Source organism: Heterocephalus glaber, unplaced genomic scaffold (assembly GCF_053883595.1).
Source record: "Heterocephalus glaber isolate CG9 unplaced genomic scaffold, H.glaber_assembly_v1.0 deba00001608, whole genome shotgun sequence".
Taxonomy (NCBI): Eukaryota; Metazoa; Chordata; class Mammalia; order Rodentia; family Bathyergidae; genus Heterocephalus; species Heterocephalus glaber.
Genome location: NW_028258379.1, coordinates 20827740 through 20841756, shown reverse-complemented (window position 1 = coordinate 20841756; position 14017 = coordinate 20827740). Strand labels below are relative to the sequence as shown.

The 14017-nt window shown below is 38.3% G+C and overlaps 1 protein-coding gene across 3 annotated transcripts in view; it reads right to left on the bottom strand.

Moving 5' to 3' along the window:
• The window catches only part of Tshr (thyroid stimulating hormone receptor), a 158271-nt gene that overhangs the window by 32934 nt on the left and 111320 nt on the right, over window positions 1-14017 (bottom strand). For all 3 annotated transcript variants that reach the window (XM_087195441.1, XM_087195442.1, XM_087195443.1), the window contains one exon: window positions 4477-4554. In XM_087195441.1, coding sequence (XP_087051567.1) covers window positions 4477-4554 — 78 coding nt within the window. The remainder of the gene's footprint in view (window positions 1-4476; window positions 4555-14017) is intronic.

Sequence of the window (14017 nt, the reverse complement as noted above, 5' to 3'; positions counted from 1 at the left end):
CTACTCTTTGCAACTGGGAATTTATGCTTTTTAATTTATGTTTGAGAATGAATATTCTATTTTTTTTCCCAAAAGTACTCTCATTATGTTAAGATTCTCATTTTTCAATACAATTCAATAATTAAGTACATGCTTTTATTGAAACTCATATTGTCTAATGTCAATCAGTTGTATTTGCAAACTAATCTGAAGGCATTTCATTTTCACATTTTCTACACATGGATTTTAGACCCCCTGAAACTCTCTAGTACTTTGCTAGAGTTACTGTCTTGGCTATTTTCTTTGTTGCTTGGACACAATACCTGACACCCATAATTTAAGAAAAGAGGTTGAATTTGGCTCCCAGTTTGTTAAGGTTTCAGTCCATAGTTGGTTGGCTCCAATGCAGGGTGGCATGGCAGAAGGGCATGGTGGAGGAGAGCTGCAAAAAGCTGCTCACAATGTGACAAATAGGAATCAGGGACAGACTAAGGGAGGAACCAGGGAGGGAGATAAGCTCTTCCAGGCCTCAGTGACTTGCCTTTCCTGACTAGACCTCATCTCTTAATAGCAAATCAGCTATTAGCCCCTGTAATCCAATCATTCTAGGAGCACATGAGGCTCTTGGGAGATATCTAGCTATAAACCATAATGTTTATCGTAAAAACTTCTATAGATTGGGCATTTTAAGCAAAAAAAAATATATTCTGGATGCTGCAATTCCTAGATAAAGGCATTAATAAATTTGGTTTCTCCTGAAGCCTCTCTCCTTGGTTTGCATATGGCTGCCTTCTCCTCACATGGATTTTCTTCTGTGCATTTTTCTGCCTGCCTAGTATCTCTCTGTATGTTCTAATGTCCTTTTCTTTTCCTTTTTTATTAAGATTGGATTGGAGTACAGCCTATCAGCCTTACTTTAATTGAATTACCTCTTTAAAGACTTTATCTCCAAATAGAGCCACATTCTAAGATACTAGACATTAAGACATTATATTAGTCAGCTTTCTGATTACTGAGATACAATATCAAACACCCTCAATGTAAAGGAGGAGAGGTTTAATTTGCTCATGTTTTCAACACTCAATCAGCTGGCTCCAAGGCAGAAACCTCATGGCAGAAGGCTGGTGAAAGAGCAAAACTGCTTAGTTCATGATAGTAGAAAAGCAGAGCAGTGGAACAGTGCCAGAATGGAAGGGGTGAGGAACAAACACATAAATCACTATGTCATGCCTCTATGACCCACCCAGATTTACTTGGAAGTGTGCTCTACCAGTCTCCTGGGTTGGATCCTAAAGCCAAGGATATTGAAACTCCACCCTTACCACCACATCCCAACCCTTGTCAACTTGCTACCAAAATACATCTCCTTAAACCATACTTAATCTCTAAGTAAAGACAATAGCAAGTTCATAATTCTGCCTAACATACTATAACTATCTCAAGTACAGCCAGAAATGCAATAACCCCTTCCCCAAACTCTCAAGAGTTCCAGCATTTTTCAAAAGTCCAAGTATCTTCTGAGACTCAAGGCAAATTCCTAGTTATGAATCTCTGTAAAAATAGAAAGTAAATTACACAATCCCAAGGTACAATGGCACAAGGCAAACATTCCCATTCTAAAAGGGAAGAATAGGGGGATAGAAAAGAATTGGATCAAAGCTAGACTGAAACCCAGCAGGACAAACATTAAATCATGTACCTCCTATATCTGGCCTTTGGGGTGTACAAAGGTGAGATGTAAGTTCCCAGGGGGCTTGATCAGTCCCACCCCTATGCTGTTATTGATTGGAGCCCACACAGTCTATCTCTTGGCTGGCTCCCTTCATGCCTTACAGCTTTCCTTGGCAGACATTCCATGTTTCTGTACATCTCCAACTTCCTGGGTCTCCACTGCAACTTTGGGTTCATTCCCACCCTTTCATAAACTGCCCTTGGGGGCTCATTGCTTGGCTTCACAAGCCTTCTTTTGAAATCTTGGTGGAAGTCTCCCTGACCCCATAACTCTTGCATTGCGCATGCTGATAAAACCAGCATCACATGGCCAATGCCAAGGTCTGCTCCCAGCAGAAGCAATAGCTTGATACCCTCAGACCATGGTTGCAGCAGCCTTGGAGTGCTTGGATTGCTAAGCATGGTGAAATGAATCACAGGGAACCAGTTTTCTACAAGGTTCTTCTTGATCAGGGGATTCCAAGAATGCTCCTCTCAAGTGAAAGGCTGACACTTTTGTATCCTTGAGGTTGCCATACACTGGGTTAGTAACAATCATACCAACAACCCTACTTCTCTGGCACTAGCTTTCTGGTCCCTGAGACACACTACCCAACACCCACAATTTCAGAGGAGATGTTTCATTTGCATATGGTTTCAGTCCATTATTGGCTGGCTCCAAGATAAAGACATTATTGTAGAAGTGTTTTGAGGAGCAAAGCTGCTTAGTTCATGGCAGCCACAAAGCAGAGCTGTGGAACAGTGCCAGAGTCAAAGAGGAAAGGGGCCAGACACACACCAAAAGCCCATGCCAACACGACCCACTTGAAAGTGTGCTCCACCAGTCCTTGTAGTGGATCCCAAAGTCAATCAACTTGATATTCTACCCTAACCATAGGCTTCAACATTTTAATTCGATGGGGAATGTGTGTTGGGGGATACCATTCAGCACATACAAACTTATTTTTTTGGTACCAGGGATTGAACTCGAGACCTTGCGCTTGAGAGGCAGGTGGCAGAACCACTGAGCTAAATCCCCGGCCCAGCACAGACAAACTTAATTTGAAGGATTTAAAAAGTGAAGTTCTATATCTGATTTTTGAAAAAGAATTTTTATGAGATTCACCATTTTTTTTTTTTGGTACCAGAGATCGAACTTGGGACCTTACACTTATAAGGCGGGCTGTGGAACCACTGAGCTAAATCCCTGGTCCTGGCATTCACTATTAATAACAGGAAAATCACATAACATATGAATGTTTCCAAATACCTGTGTCTCAAAGGTTTCTCCAGTATTAATTTCTTTAGAAAAGCAATAACTTCCCTTATTCATTGTTGAACTATCACCTTTACCTTGAAAATACAGATAAAGAGGCCGGGAGTTAGCTCACTGGCACCAGGCCTGCCTCGCAAGTACAAGATCCTGAGTTCGATCCCCAGCACCAAAACAAAACAACAGAAAAATGATTTCTAGATTCAAAAGAAATAATGACAGAGTCTTAGCACAGAAAAAATTGACACATTAACACAAGTTATGAGTTACCAGTGACTCCCCACCTGGTACAGCAATTTTTTTTTTTTGGTACCGAGGATCCAACTCAGGACCCTGTGCTTGCGAGGCAGGCGTGGTGCCACTGAACTAAATTCCCAGACCTGGTACAGCAATTTTAATCTAAAGGTGAGACAAAGGTGTTAAATGTGAAACAGTGAAGGTGTCAAGACCTTAGGACTGTGGATCATCCACTCTTCTCCAGGGATGCATCTATTCCCTACCTGACACCTGAGGGCCTACGGTCATCTGCATACAACATCTTAATTTTTTTTTTTTTTGATACCAGGGATTGAACTCAGGTCCTTGCGCTTGTGCAGCAGGCGGCAGAACCACTGAGCTAAATCCCCGGCCCTACATCTTAATTTGTTGTTATTTAAGAACATAAATATAATTTCTTTTTGCCCCTAAAGAATGGTCTTGTGCATCCAGGTACTGTGTACACTTTGGCAGGGACTAAGCTAGAAGCTCAACGACAGATTCTAAACTAGGGCAAAATCAAGAGGATGGAGAAGATGGCAGTCCTAATAAAGAGGCTGGAGGGACCAGATGTGATGGTGCACACCTGTAACCCCAGCACTCTGGGAGGCTGAGGCAGGAGGATTGCAAGTTTGAGCCCAGTCTGGGCATCTTAGTGAGATCCTGTCTCAAATTAAAAACAAAAGGGGCTGGGAATATAATTCCATGTACAGACCCTGGGTTCAGCCCTTGGTACAGAGGGGAAAAAAAAAGGCTGGAGAGAAACAATTGATGAAACTTGATCACTGATATCACAAATGTTTTCAACTGTTTTAAAAAGTGCATATGTCTCATTTTCTTCCCAATATGAATCAAGCTTTCACTTATATTCTCCAGGCATTGTTCAGTACTCAGGTATGTATATTTTCTCTGCAAAGACTAGAGTGCCTTTTACCTATTTGAGTATGTCAGAATTTTGCCAACAGTTACTGCTCCATACACAGAAACCTCCACGAACATCCATGTCAATGCAGCTGCCTGACCAGGCATCAGGAGGACCTGCTAGGGCTTGGAGCCCTTTGAGTCTCAAAGAACAAGAATGTTTTTCCAAGAAGTAGTTTGAACAGCCAGGCAGAAAGTATTAACAGAAGGTTTTACCTAAAACAAGAGCATTCTTTCTCTACCTTTGACCATCAGATTCTCTGCTTTGTTCCTCTTCTATTCCAAAAAAATGTAAATAAAAAAACACACTAAAATACCCCTTTTTATGTCTTACTCACAGTAGGGTTGGTCCACTGTATACTCCTCCAAATGCGTCTTTGTCAATAACTGTCAGGTATTTATTCTTGTTTAGGTAACTAAACAGACAGTGAGAGAAGGAAAAGAGAATGAGTAAGGTGAGTTTAAGATCATATCAAATTAGTACAAATATGAAATCAAAATAAAAACATGGTCTCCCTAGCTATTAACTGGCTTTTAAGAATTTAGAAGATACTTTTTTTTTCTAGCTTAAGCACTCAAAACATTCTATGTTCTAGTTGTGCAAGATGTATACACAATTATGGCAGATATCTCAAAATGAACATGTTTTTAGTATGTATATCTCAATTTCATCAAGATTGTCTAAATTTCTTATCATCAAAGTTGTCTAAATTTCTTATTTTTCTCGCCAGTGGATTGTGTTTTCAATCCTCTTCAATACCAACTGGTTTAACTTTTTGTTTCTCAGTATTGATCAATATTCCCATTTGTTTGAAGACAAGGTTTAAATCAGAAATGGAATGGAAGTAAAGGTGGTGGATGATGACAAGGACTATCAAAGATTCATATCTTTAGGCCTGGGGATTTAGCTCAGTGGTTTTGCCACCTGCTGCACAAGCGCAAGGACCTGAGTTTGATCCCCAGTATCAAAAAAAAAAAAAAAAAAGAATAGAAAGATTCATATCTTTGAGCAGGGTTGCCTGATTTAGCAAATAAAAATACAGGATGCCAGTTAAATTTATAACTTGTATAATTTGAATGTATTATTTTTTAGTATAACTATTCCCCATGCAATTTTTGAAACATTTGCATATCAAAGAGTTATCTGGTTTTTATTTATGATTCAAATTAAGTTGAATGGCCTGTATTGTATCTGATAACACTATTCTTGGTAATAAGAAGTGTTCAGGCAAAAAAAAATTATAGTGTATACCTTCAGTGGAAAGAATTTGATGGGTACATTGAACTTCTTTCTTTCTTTTTTTTCCTTAAATTCTTTTATTGGTACATTTTAGGTATACAATACATTTACATTTATCACTGGGTGTTTATACCTGTACATGATATATCTTGGTTTTTATTTTTTTCCTCCATTACCGTGCGCCCTTCCATTTTGAAAACACTAGGCATTTGAGAGTTTTATAGTTTGAAGCAATTTAAGTTACAAAGTAGTTTGGGAACAAAATTTCATATAAGTGGATAAAAACTTTCAAGGATTTTGAAACTGGCATCCCCCTCAGTTTTTCAAGAGAACAAAATTATCTAAAAATAAATAAAATGCATACATATTTGTTACAGATGATTCCAAATTACATATTAAAGATAATTCACAAGTTGAGGATGTGGCTTAGTGGTAGAGCCTGTATGTGCATGGTCCTGGGTTGGATCCACAGCACCACAAAACAACAACAAAAAGCTCACAGCATATCTAGTAAGTTAAGCACCATGAGCTGATGCAAAATGAAAACAACAGAGATCCTAAGGTGATCTGCTTAGATACAGATAATGCTTTCATGGTAGTATCTAATGTAAATGAAAATACTGTGAATGTTTAAATTTTAATAAATTTATTATGGTAAAAGAGACATTACCATTAATTCCCCTCAAAACACTCCCTCTTGTTTTTTTTTTTTTTGGTTCCAGGGATAGAACTCGGGACCTTGTGCTTTCAAAGCAGGCAGTGGAACCACTGAGCTAAATCCCCAGCAACTCCCTCTTGTTTTGAACACACTTATCCCATCATTCTTGCCACTTTCTGAAGCAGTTCTGGAAGTCCTTTTTGTCAATGTCTTTAGTTGCGCTTTTGTGGCTGCTTTAATGCCCTGAATTGATTTTAAATACTTATCTTTCATGGTCATCGTAACTTTGGGAAAGAACCAGAAGTCAAACAGTGCCATAGCTGGTGAATAAAGTGGTCAAAGATAAAGTGCAATATTTTAAAAATTAATTTTATTGGTACATTTTAGATATACACAATAATGTTCATCATATGAGTTTGTACCTGTACATGATGTATCTTGATTCTTTTTTCCCATTTCCCTCTGCTCCCTTTAACCCCTTCCCCCCTCCTTATTTACAAAAGGTTTGTTTCCACTTTTTCGTTCTGTTCTCTTCTTTTTCTTTTCCCTTTCTTCCTTTCCCTCTCCCTGTTCCATACTTTTCCTTCCCAGTTGAACATTTTCTTCCCATTTCACAATATCTATTAGACATTTTGGTCCTTATTTACATTTTCAGTTTCTCACACCAGAGAAACCATGTGATATATGAACATGTGTGCCAATTTATTTCACTTAAGAATATGGTCTCAAGATCCATCTATTTACCTAGAAATGTCTCAAATTTATCCTTCTCTGTGGCAAAGTAGTACTCTATTGTATAAAAACCCACATCTTTATCCATTCATTGGTTGATGGAGATTTGGGTTATTTCCAAGATTGAGCTATCACAAACTGTGCCACCATAAGGATGGGAGTGCATATATTGCTATGGTATGATGCTTTTAATTCTTTTGGGAAGATACCAAGAAGGGGAATAGCTGGGTCAAATGGAACCTCTAGTTTTAGTTTTTTGAGGAATCTCCACACTGATTTCCACAGTGGTTGCACCAGTCTACACTCCAACTAACAGTGGAGAAGGGTTCCTTTTTCTCCATAGGCCTCCCTCCCCCAGCATTTGTTATTAGTTGATTTCTGGTGATAGCCATTTTTTCTGGAGTGAGATGAAATGTCAGTGTTGTTTTAATTTGCGTCTCTTGAATGAACAGTGATGGCGAACATTTTTCATATGTTTATTTGCATTTGTACTTTTTTGTCTGAGAAGTGTCTGTTCATTTCAGATGCCCATTTTTGGATTGGGTCTTTAAATTTGAGGGATCTGATTTTTTTGGGTTCTATATATATTCTAGATGTTAGCCCTTTGTCTGAGGAACAGCAGGTGAAATTTTTTCCCCATTCTGTGGGTCGTCTGTTCATTCTGTTGGTGGCTTCTTTTGCTGTTGAAAAGCTTTTTAATAAGATGAGATCCCAGTTGTTGATTCTCTGATATTTTCTGTGCAATTGGGATTTTGTTCATAAAATCTTTGCTTACATCTATGTCTTCAAGAGTTCTACTTATTCTATCTTCCAGTAGATTTAGTGTTTCTGTTTCAATATTTAGATCTTTGATCCATTTAAATTTCAGTTTTATACTGTAATATTTTTATGAGTCTGTCTTTCTGTTGAATGGCACCTGGCAGTCACATACTCTATATTTTTTTCATTAAGTTTATTGGTACATTTTAGGTATACAGTATGATGACATTCAACTTTGGGAATTTGTATCTTTATATGATATATCTTGGTTCTTATTTTTTCCCCCATTCCCCTGCCCTCCCTTCAACCCCTCCACCCCTCTATATTTACAAAGACTTTGTTTCCATTTCTTCCTTTTCTCATATTTATTCCTTTACCTTCTTTCCTTTCCCCTACCCCTCCCACTTCTCCTTCCCCTTTGAGCCTTTTCTTCCTATTTCACATTATCTGTTATACATTTTGATCCTTATTTACACTTTCAGTTTCTCACACCAGAGAAACTATTCGGTATTTACACGTGTGTGTCCTATTTATTTCACTTAAGAGTATGGCCTTGGGCCGGGGATTTAGCTCAGTGGCGCCGCCACCTGCCTCGAAAGTGCAAGGTCCTGAGTTTGATCCCTGGTACCAAGAATAAATAAATAAATAAATAAATAAATAAATAAATAAATAATATAAGTGAATTGATTAAAAAAAGAGTATGGCCTCAATGTGCATCCATTTAGCTATAAATGTCTCTAGTTTTTCCTTCTTTATGGCTGAGTAGTACTCCATTTTATATATATTTTTAAAACCCCACATCTTCTTTATCCAGTCTCCAGTTGATGGGCACTTGGGCTGCTTCCAAGCTTTAGCTATTACACACTGTGCCACTGTGAACATGGGTACACATATATTGCTGTGGTATGATTCTTTTAATTCTTTTGGGAAGATACCCAGCAGGGGAATAGCTGGGTCAAATGGGACCTCTAGTCCTAGCCATTCACTATATTTTTTTGTCTCACTTTGTAAAGACTTCCAGAGGTGCTTCAGAAAGTGGCAAGAATGATGGAATACATGTGTTCAAAGCAAGGGAGAATATTTTGAGGGGGATGAATGTGCCTTTTACTGTAATAATTTTTTAAAAATTTAAACATTCAGGGGCCAGGGATTTAGCTCAGTGGTTCCACTGCCTGCCTCACAAGCTCAAGGTCCCAAGCTCGATCCCTGGTACAAAAAAAAAAAAAATTAAACATTCACTGCATATTTTGATCATACTTCACAACTGAGGGAGTTTGACCTTCGAAATGGAAATTCATTCATTCTTTCTTTCTTTTTTCCTTTTTTCTTACCTCCCTCCCTCCTTCTCCTCTTTCTCTCTCCTTTTCTTCCTCTTTTTCTTCCTCTCTCTCCATTTCTCTCTCCTTCTCTCCCTCTCCCTCTCCTAGTACTGGGGAATGGACCTGGGGTCTTCACACTGAGCTACATTGCCAGGCCTTTTATTATCATTTTTTAAAAATTTTGAGACAAGACTTACCAAACTGCACTGGCTGGGTTCAAACCTGCTATCCTCCCACTTCAGCCTCCTGGATGCTGCCATTACAGATGTGTGCCACCATACCTAGCTTAGGATAGAATATTCTTACCAATGATGGTTAATAAATGTGACATGAGGACTTTCCAGGGCCCTCATAGAGGAGCATTCCCCTGGTTAATTGTATCCAGTATGGATTTTCTGCAGGAGTGGGAGTAATAAGAATTTTATCAACCACCGATGCTAGAGAGATCTTCCCCTTATGGGCATTATGAAGGACGAATCAAATGACAAATACTGGGACTGCACATGACAAGTACTGAGATCTTACAAACTGGTATACATTTTAAAATTTTAAAAAATTTTGTTAAATAGAGATTGACAAGTACTTAATCTAAAAGAGCCATTACCATTTTCTTTCCATATGATCTTTATTTCTTTAATGGAATTGTCAAAATCTGTAATTGTTCTTTTTTTCTTATTTACTGTCTTCCCAACCAGAATGAAAGTTCTTTTTCATTGCTGCATACCCAGTGCCAAGTTCAGTGCCTCTATCACTATTTCATGAATGGAAATTGTGAATGAGCAAATATATAAATCAATACATCTTTCCTCTGAAATAGTGAGGTGGGCAATGTCAAGCTCTGAGGATGATACATATGATGGCTTTAATAACTTAGCGCATGGTGTGGCTGTTTGGCCAACATTGACGTTCTTAATGGCAGTGATGACTGAAGCAACTCGTTTTTAAGAGAATGGTCCAGACAGGGCCTCTTCAGGTAGTGGCTAGACACTCAGCTTCCGGGATGCATTAATTCGCTTTTGTTATTGTAACAAAACAGTTCAGATAATCAGCTTAGAAAGAGTAAAGGTTTATTTTCCCTCACAGTTTAGGTTTTCATCCATGATCATCAGGTTCCATTGCTTTTGGACTTGTGGTGAGGCAGTATATTATGGCAGGAGCTCATACTAGCAGGAGATGCTGCTTACCTCATCATGACTGGGAAGCCAAGAGAGTAAGAAGTGCATGGAATCCCAATATCCTCTTCAAGGACGAACATCCAATGACCTGACTTCCTTGTTGTATTAGATCCTACCTCCAAGAGCACCAAGCTTTAACACATGGGCCTTTGGGGCACATTCCAGATCCAAACTATAGCACAAGGCATTGTTAAAGTCTAACATAGAGATAGTCAATCTTATATAAGTTCAAAGAGTCACTAAGATTCCAAATCATACACTCTGCTTTCCTAATGGATTGCTGTCATAAAAGACTCCAGTCATACTCCCCATAGTTAGCTTCCTTCAACTCATTATGTTCATGATGATCTTTAATAGCTGAAATTCTCAAGAGCCATTTTGGAGACAATAACTGGGGAGAAAATCTTTTACAGCACAATTTTGTGAAAAAGATGACTAAGCTCAGCATAAGGGCCACATAGCCTTGCAGCTTTTTTTGTTTTCTTTGGAATATGCAGCTTGCAGATCATTCTGTTTCCAAATTCTTGAGAATCAAGTACAGAGCTGGTGAATTCATCTCGGTTCTTCCTTGTCATCTCCAACTCCTGCAAGTGAAAATCAGCTTGCTCTAGTCATTAGAAATTATTATAGAACTAGATTAATTTCTAGTCCAATTCTTCAGTGTTTTCATTTGATATTTAATACACCCTTGAGGATAAGGAGACTGGTTGATAAGCCTTGCAGTTTACCAGAAACACTGCAGAAGATTTCAAACTGGGAGAGCCAGCCAGAGTCCAGGAGGGGAGAGGAGGAGGAAGAGAAGGCGCAGCCAACTTGAACAGAGGTGGACTGACCTTGCAGGAGGCTGTGTTCTCGAAAACCAGCACAGTTGTCCTAGAGATAATTAGGTGCTTAAAAATGAAATCACTCTGCCCTTTGCAGTTTTCAGGGCTGCTTCATTTACCTTTTGACTTGGCATTCACCTTCCATTTGAAGCTGGAATTTGGGTGAGGAAATATAGATGCAGAAACTTTAACATCCAGGAAGAAAGTGCTTTCATCAGGTCCATTATGACAACGCTTTCTGGGAATGTCAGTTTAGTTAAACTGATTCCTTGACCATGACCTATCCTTAGTCTTTGGGAGCACATATTCTGTGAACCTGCTTGGATAAATCAATCACAAATCCTGATGAAAACCTACTCTAGACAGTTATTTTATAGAGGGATGAGAATTTAAACTATTTGTTGCAAGGAGATGAACACAAATGAACTTAAAAGAGTGCAAGAAAACTTGCATTAAAATGTGAAAGGAAAGATTTCTTGAAAGTCAAGATTTTTAAATGTAAATAGTGGGAAGAACTTATGTGAAAAGAACTGACATTTCCTTTAAAAGTAAGGTGGATCCTGCTATATAGATGTGTGTTCAATGCATCTTCATTGTTTGAGGGGTTATGCCTTTTTGAGAACCTGTTCAAAGTGATAAAGTTCTTCCTAGAAAAGAGATGGTGGATTTTCCACTCAAGGGTTAAACAAGCCATGTTTTGAGTTAAGATTGTGCATCTCATAATAAGGGAAGAACATTATAGTCAGGAGAATGCAAGTGGTCAGGAATGAGCTGGGGAAAAATATTCAACTGAAAAACTCAGTCAGTGTGTATTCTGTGTGTGTGTGCATCTGCGAGGGTGCACACACTCGTGTGTGTATAGTCTCTGTAGAACTCTTAGCACATAGCAGCCATTCAATAGACTGCTGAATGAATAAATGAAAGTTTAGTTGCTGGGCAACTCAAAGATAGAGACACGCTCCATGCTTGTTTACAAGGAAGTGATCAATGTAAAAGAGAGGTGTGTGATATTGGGTCAAGGAAACTTGCTGTTGCTGCTGAGAAGTTGTTCTCTGAGGAGTTTAAGGATATATTTCAGCTCCAAGATGGCATGTCAGACTGTAGCTCCATTATCCTTTAAGAGCAAAGTTGGGTTGGCATCTGGTTATGTTGTGAGACTGACAAGGGAACATGTCTGTCAGGAACTGTTGTTTTCCCCCATATTTCTGGTTATTGAAAATTATAGGGATCCAATTCCCAGCTCTCACATGGATCTGAAGAGATGCTGGGTTACTCCATGGGAATCCATTTGGTTACAGATATCAGTACACCTGTTTATGAACATAACAGGTGAGAAAGTGCTCAAGATTGAAATAGGCAGAGGAGAAGGCCAGCCTTGGAGAATATCCTACAAGCTGTTCAAATACTTACCCCATGAGAAATAATAGCCTGCTTAATGCTATGATCTTCTATATTGTCATCTTTTTTCAGTGCTCCAAGATGTAGTGATTCACCTCTAATCAGTAATGTGTGATGCTAATTAGCATGTTAATTTGTGTTGATTTTTTGTTCATAACAATTAGTATCTTCTTAAGTTCTTAACACATCAAAATGGCATATATATATATATATATATATATATATTCCTGGTGGAGTTAGACAATAAAAATACAAAGAGACCCAGAGATTTAGTGAAAAGCAAGATAACTCCATGTGGATAGACAGAGAGAGAGAGAGGATGAAAAAGAAGTTCCCAAGAATATGTGGCTTAATTTGTAACTAAGTGGAGTTCAACTTCTGTTGAGCAAGGATGCTTGTATTATTATTAATTTCATATCTGAGTGATGACAATGTGCCTGGCTCCATATGAAATCACAGGACACTGGACTTTTATACACCTCATGGTTTTCACAAATTTTTAATTTTTCCATTGCTGCTGAGGTATCAGTGCTTGTATGTAGCATGGAATTTGTCCAACTTGGCTGTAATAGTATTACTCAGTTACACTAAAATATGGGTGGAAATGAGGTCAAATCTGCTAATTTCAGCAAATTGGCATGATGTAGATAATGGGTAATGATTACTTTTTCAGATGACACATCAAATTAAATTATAATCTACATATATATTATTTTGGAACAGAGTCTTGCTAAATTGCCCAGGCTGGCTTTAATATGTAATCTTCTTGTCTTAGCCTTCTGACTAGGTGAGATTACAAGTGTATACCTCCATGTCCAGAAAAACCTACAAATATCTGAACACTTCTGGATAAAACACCAAATTGCTGAGTTTCTTCGTACCATCCTTGAGCCCTATAGACATTAATGGGTTTACTTCAGGTTGAAATCACAAAAAGCATTAAAACCGGAAGTAGCAGCCCTATGTTCAAAACACAAAGTGAATACTATTTCATTATTACTATGGAAACTTGACCTCTAGCTCCTTTACATACGACTGAGTCCTTGTCTTCCTTCAGTTGTAGTGCTCCTTATAATGACCATCAGCTTGATTACATATTGATTTACAGGATATTTTTTATTGATGTGGTTAAATCTAGGAAAGAACAAGTTCCTGTCAACCAGGAATCAGAAACTTAAGGCAGAATCATGATTAGATGGAACACTGTTTTATAACAGAAGCAGAGCTTCCAGTTGGATTCACAATACTGATTGAAAAAAGAGATCTTTGTTTTCTGTTATGACTGGGTCTGAACTTCCTAACCCTGAGATATTTTTATCCAGATAATTTTTTGTGTGTGGTACTGGAGATTGAAGCCAGTGCACATGTTAGGCAACTACTTTAACACTGAGCTTCCCCTCCAGCCTCAGATACTTCTTATCTCATGGTTGCCTTTTAACTTTTACTGTTAAAAGTTGAGAGACAGATGGCATAACATCTTCACTGAATACCTTCACCTAGACCAAAGGGTCTGTAAACTATGACTCTGCAGTCAAACACTGCCTTTCACTAGCTTTTGTAAATAAGGTTTTATTGAACCACAGCCACATTAATTTGTTTCTGTATTGACTACTGCCACTTTTATATTACAATGGTAAACTTAAGTAGGTGCACCTGAGCCCATTTAGTCCACAAAGCCCAAAGTATTTGCTCTCTGGGCCCTTTGCAGAAAGATTGCTAACCTCTAATCTGGACTTTTAAAAATCAGGAAACAAAGGATTGTTAACTGAGAAAT